The sequence below is a fragment of the Nematostella vectensis genome, chromosome 1 (genome assembly GCF_932526225.1).
Source record: "Nematostella vectensis chromosome 1, jaNemVect1.1, whole genome shotgun sequence".
NCBI lineage: Eukaryota > Metazoa > Cnidaria > Anthozoa > Actiniaria > Edwardsiidae > Nematostella > Nematostella vectensis.
Window position 1 is genome coordinate 21,162,426 of NC_064034.1, and position 6,000 is coordinate 21,168,425.

The 6,000-nt window shown below is 43.6% G+C and overlaps 1 protein-coding gene across 1 annotated transcript; it reads left to right on the top strand.

Moving 5' to 3' along the window:
• Nucleotides 1–2,504: 2,504 nt before the first annotated feature.
• On the top strand, nucleotides 2,505–4,161 carry LOC125571925 (T-cell acute lymphocytic leukemia protein 1-like). The gene has a single exon (XM_048731942.1). The coding sequence runs from the start codon at nucleotides 2,766–2,768 to the stop codon at nucleotides 3,327–3,329; it is 564 nt and encodes a 187-aa protein (XP_048587899.1). The 5' UTR covers nucleotides 2,505–2,765; the 3' UTR covers nucleotides 3,330–4,161.
• The last annotated feature ends 1,839 nt before the right edge of the window (nucleotides 4,162–6,000 follow it).

Sequence of the window (6,000 nt, forward strand, 5' to 3'; positions counted from 1 at the left end):
TTGCTCGGTTACACATACGCTATCTTTACGACATCGAGGAACATAGAAAGAACCTCGGGTAGGGATGAGAAAACCTCGAGTAGGGAAAAGAGAACCTCGGGTAGGGAAGAGAGAACCTCGGGTAGGGAAGAGAGACCCTCGGGTAGGGAAGAGAGACCCTCGGGTAGGGAAGAGAGACCCTCGGGTAGGGAAGAGAGACCATCGGGTAGGGAAGAGAGAACCCTCGGGTAGGGAAGAGAGACCCTCGGGTAGGGAAGAGAGACCCTCGGGTAGGGAAGAGAGACCCTCGGGTAGGGAAGAGAGACCCTCGGGTAGGGAAGAGAGAACCCTCGGGTAGGGAAGAGAGACCCTCGGGTAGGGAAGAGAGACCCTCGGGTAGGGAAGAGAGAACCCTCGGGTAGGGAAGAGAGCCCCTTGGTTAGGGAAGAGAGACCCTCGGGTAGGGAAGAGAGAACCCTCGGGTAGGGAAGAGAGACCCTCGGGTAGGGAAGAGAGAACCTCGGGTAGGGAAGAGAGAACCTCGGGTAGGGAAGAGAGACCCTCGGGTAGGGAAGAGAGACCCTCGGGTAGGGAAGAGAGTCCCTCGGGTAGAGATGAGACACCCTCGGGTAGGGGAGAGATAACCCAAATAGGGGAGAGGAAACCTAAAAACGGACCAATTTGTTGCATAAACATATCATGATAATATATTATGACATTGGTGTGCGATAACTGATAATGTTCATGGGTAGGGTTTATAAACCCATCACGTATTGGGTGTGGTCTAGGAAAGCTACATAAATAGGCGCAAATGAACGCATGAGTCCTTCAATACACGTTTCAGGCTGCCATCAACACGAATCCCCCTCCCCCCCTCTCTCCCCTACCCTACCCTGAAAACCAAAAAGTAACACGCACTGATTTGTAAGGCCTATTGTCGCCCCGAGGGTTTACAAGCTGTCATTTTGTCGGGCCAATTGTCGGCCAGACCTGTGGAGAACAATCGTGCCTGACACCAAACATCTGTTAGTATTGTCAGACACGCCGATTCGTCGGGCCAATTTGTCGGGCCGTTCTCGTATGTGTTTATTTTTTTTAGACGAATCGGCTCGTCTGGATCAGCCTGGTCTAATAACGGAAAGGCGAAGGATATTTCACACGACAAAAAGACTGCAAAGTGTAAACGAAGCGTTCTCCAATTATTTTTGCGAGATGAAATATTGTTTTGATTAAATCTCTGAGCTGTTATAGATATGCAGGGGTCATTTTATTATCATAATAATCAGTTCATGAGCAGCTATGGATAGTAATCATGCAATGTGTACGTTTTTTATCTGATAATCACTCGCAGATATGTGCGACGTTCGAGCATTGCAGTTTACTTCTCCACTGTCTCAATGACTCGATCTCACGGATAAAATATTCTTTTTTACACTTGAGTCCCAAAACAACACCCTCATAAGGTGCGACAGCCCTGCGTTCCAGTTCCAGTGAAGCAACCCCAGTCTTGTCTGGTGTCGCGTCCAATGTATCAAAACCACGTTCCCTTTCAGTATTGCGTTCAGCTCCAATATAGCACCCGCCGTTTTGCGTCTAGTCCCGCAACTAGTTCGCATCTATTCCAAGTTTCAGTATTGCGTCCTAACCCGCGTCCCATGCCCCCGTTTTGCATCCTAGTTTTGCGTCCAATTTCGCGTCTAATCCCAGCTCCAATATTGCCTTCCAGTTATGCGTCCTAACCCGCGTCCCGCCCCAGTTTTGCGTCTAGTCCCGCATCTATTCCAAGTTCCAGTATTGCGTCCTTACTCGCGTCCCATGCCCCCGTTTCGTGTCACAGTTTTGCGTCCAATTTCGCGTCTAATCCCAGCTCCAATATTGCCTCCCAGTTTTGCGTCCTAACCCGCGTCCCACGCCCAAGTTTCGCCTCCCAGTATTGCGTCCTAACCGGCGTCCCACGCCCAAGTTTCGCGTCCCAGTTTTGCGTCTAGTGTCGCCGTCCTACAGTCCCGCGTATTCTGTGTGCTCGGTAACTACTGGCCTTTAAAACTCTCAATGCAAATAAACCATTCTATTAGTTTTTATCTTGGACATTGATCCCTTGAGTAGCATAATTCCTAACTCGAATCTAATTCCACCTAAAGGACACCCAGAAATAGGTATACTTAGTATAGCTATACTACGTCCGAGCTTATTCCAATTGAGAATCCTTTTTCGATAAATGAAAACGAGACACAGCAAGATAAAAAGTTTACCGAGAACTAATTAAAGAGAAGAGGTTTAGAACTCAATCCCTTTAATTCCAATTACGTAAACAAACTGTTTAAAGCTTTCTTAGTGTATTTAGCGATCATAGCGTCACTGAACAAGTGCCACCAATTGCTCGTTTGCCGATGATAGTGATAAGAAAACTAAACGCGCTCTCTATTGGCCGAGCGCACATCACTGGCTACGTTTATCGACTAATTAAGCTAAGCTTCGGTTAAACGTCGACTCGCCGCTAACGTACGTAACACAGGGCAGCGGGAGCTCTGGGAAAACCACCATCGTTAGCGTATTCGGGTTTCGACACTAAATGAATAACCGCCTAATGCTTCCTATATTTGGCACGTAAACGTATTTAGTCTCTTCTTCACGTGTCTGTGAATGCAACCGGATTATTATGCACGCTACGCACAAGTCAGGGGTATAAGGTGGTAAACAGTGTGTAAACACTTTACCACCTCCCTCATTCCTGCTTGCTCATCGAAGTGTATTCAGAACTCGCGGGGCCACTGGGTGATGCTTGGATGGGGAAGATTGAGATGTTAAGCCATCCTATTCCAGGGAAGAGCGTGCAGACTGCGCGATACGTGCGACCAAGGAACCATTGCGGTCTGAACAAGGGTATCCCGTCTATAGTGGCCATTCATCGTGGCGGCGCCGGGTCAGCGAAGCGCAGAGTGCCGCGTGTGGAGCACTGCAGACAGGATAACAGTTCCTTCCACAAACGTCTCTTTACGAATAGCAGAGAACGATGGCGCCAATACCAAGTTAACTTGGCGTTTGCCGAGCTGCGCAAACTATTGCCGACTTATCCGCCTGACAAGAAACTCTCAAAACACGAGATTTTGCGTTCAACAATGAAGTACATTAAGTTCTTGGATGGTCTTTTACAAGAAATGCAGCGAGAGGCGGAGAATAAGTGCGTTGAATGCGGGGAACTGCCAGAAAAGTCCGCGACTGCGGATAAAATAAAGATCGAGACACAAGCTCCTTACCTTCACGCCATCAATATAGACACCTTAACCCCAAAGATACGACTCGTAGAGTCAACCGAAGGATCTTCAAACTCAAACGACTCCATCACTTGATATATAAGATTTAGTGTTTATTTTATTCAAATGTGTTATTGTTTCAACGAGTAGTGTGCCAATTCCATCGAAGAAATATCAAAAAAGGCTGTAGCTTGATAAGAAGCGAAGAAAATAAGTACTAAATCATACACAAGCTTTACAGATAAATGTTAAATATATAAAAGTAGGCAAATAAGCAATAGGATTGAGAACATACGGCAGAGGTGAACTTCACACATGCAATGTCTCAGTATAAAAGTGCGCTAAGCAGATAAAAATCGTCATCAATCATACAACCCTAAACTTACAACAACATCTCTTTGCAAATACCAAGAACATATGATTGTATAAAAGTCTTTGGAAATTATCTATATAGGTTATAACCACCAGGCTAAAAATGTTATTGGTTATCAAATAGATACGTTAGTTTTGCGCGTAGCGGGCTCCTGAGAATACGTATTTTGTTTTTTTTTTGCTAGAAATCCTCTAAGCGCAGGGAGAGGCGTCTACAAATCGATATCGATATACTTTATTCATTGACTGTTTTGATGCTATCTAGTGTTTCCGGGAACGTCTCTCTTGTAGATTGTAATCTTTATTGGATTTGCTCTATGAAGTATAAGAGACACCTATGAGGTAGCGATGGGTAGATCACCTAGTTAAGATTTGCCACAAGAACTGGCCCAAGCGATACAGGGAAAAGTTCACTTGTGTGTCTCTCGTATATGCAAGAATGAAGTCGAAACCAGATATGAAATTTGGTATAAAGAAAGATGCACAGTGAGGAAAAGATGTACATAGTCCTAATCGAATTCACTGCAGGGCTGCAATTTAAACTTCAGTGATGCAAGAGTTTTTTTAGTAGTGGATTTTAAAAGCTACAGAAATAACACGGCGATACCAGGCCTTGCGAGCTTTAGTGTTTTACCGTTTTACTTTAAGCCAGTGTTTTTTGGTACCGAATTCTATACCTAAAATACCTTCCTATAGTCTTTTTAGTATTTCTCACAAGCAACATTCTACACCTTAGTTATTACATTACCAAGAAAAAGGCAATTTCCTAGAAAAAACTGTTTTTGTATAGCAAGTATGTATTGACATTTTTGTCGATATTTGAGAATTTACTACATCATACGAGCCGTATACAAAATATAAATTATGGCCGGGAGAAAACCAACAACACAGTATTAATGGAACAATACTATTATACTATTATGACCGAGGCGATATGTTTATAAGGTTTGAAAGCTCTGCACAAGCAAGACCTTTTCGGAGCAAGTGCCTCGTTTTGCTATGGCCCTCATCCTACGAGTCCTATCCACATGTAGCATAGACTAATTGCCAAACACGCGTTTTAAAAAATAAGAATAAAGCCCCTAGAGCACATGTGGATAACGTTCTTAGCTCATAAATTAATTCACTCTAAACAGTTATGAGGTAATGAACAGCAGAAATGTCGAGCATGGAAGTTACAATTCTTTGAATGACAAGTTAAAGTGGACTAAATTCTTGCATTTTGCAGGCGCGAGCTATTCTAAACGATGACTTGTAGTTTTGTGGAACATCAGGTTTTTCACTAAGATTGAAGAACTACCCCTCATCTGTTCTAGTTTAAGAAACAACACTAAACAACTGGGTTCAATAATTCCAATCACATATTGAGTTTTGACTCGATATGGTAGCGCTAGAAATCGGTGATTTAGATCGTAATCTATAGAGGGAGCGAGAACTAGGCACATTATTACCGGTTGGTCTCATTCTTTGCACACTTGGCTAACATTCCAACATCGGCACTGTAATAATTAGGTGCTAAGAATAACTTTCTTGCAAGCACACCAGAGAGTGTTTCCTAATAAGCAACTCGGAGAAGCTCGTTTAAAAAACTCTCTTTAAAAATTCCCAGTTTTGCCAACAAAGGATAGAGGTAAAGCATTAGGAAACGCGTTATTTGTTAATTCATGTTAGCGGGAGGAAATATAAGAATTTTGCTGATGCTTATGAAGGGACTTTTCCCAGACAATTTAGTTGGACTTCTCGAAAAATGAGTAAAGTTAATGCATTCCACGCATCAGTAAGATCATTCAGACAGAATTAACGCACGCATCGCGCCAAAACGTATGCTTTATCACAAAACCAAGGCTTGATAGAAAAAGCTCTTAAATGCCGAACGACCCCAATATTGCGATTGTCAAATTAGTTATTGTGAAAATGTCTGTATTTTCTTCACTCTTTCCCTCTTGGGATTGTCTTTGAAGAAAACCAATATCTCCTTCAGCTAGACACTAGAGGGGTGATCGTATAACAGCGAAGCTCGCGCTCGCTATCAAAGGCACTTTTTCCCTGGAGCTTTAAGAAGACCATCTAAGACAGGACAAATTTGCCCTCTTGCTTTTAAGCCCATCACGTCCCCCGAAATGCAACAAGCAAGGCCTCTGTTAGTATAGGGCAAATACTTTTGTCCCCGTCGCATAAAAGGCCGCTGTGTCCTGATTATGCTGGCATACTTCAACGACATGGACCTATGTAGAGCTGGGTAGTGAATGTTCGGATGGGTAGCGCTTTAAACGTTCGCCATTTACTATTCTCTGGAGTTGCGACAAATTACTGGTTGCACTTCGAAACACGTTCTGTTTACTAAGGACGATTCACACTATGGCAAAAGCAGAATCAGAACAATATGGTGTGTGAA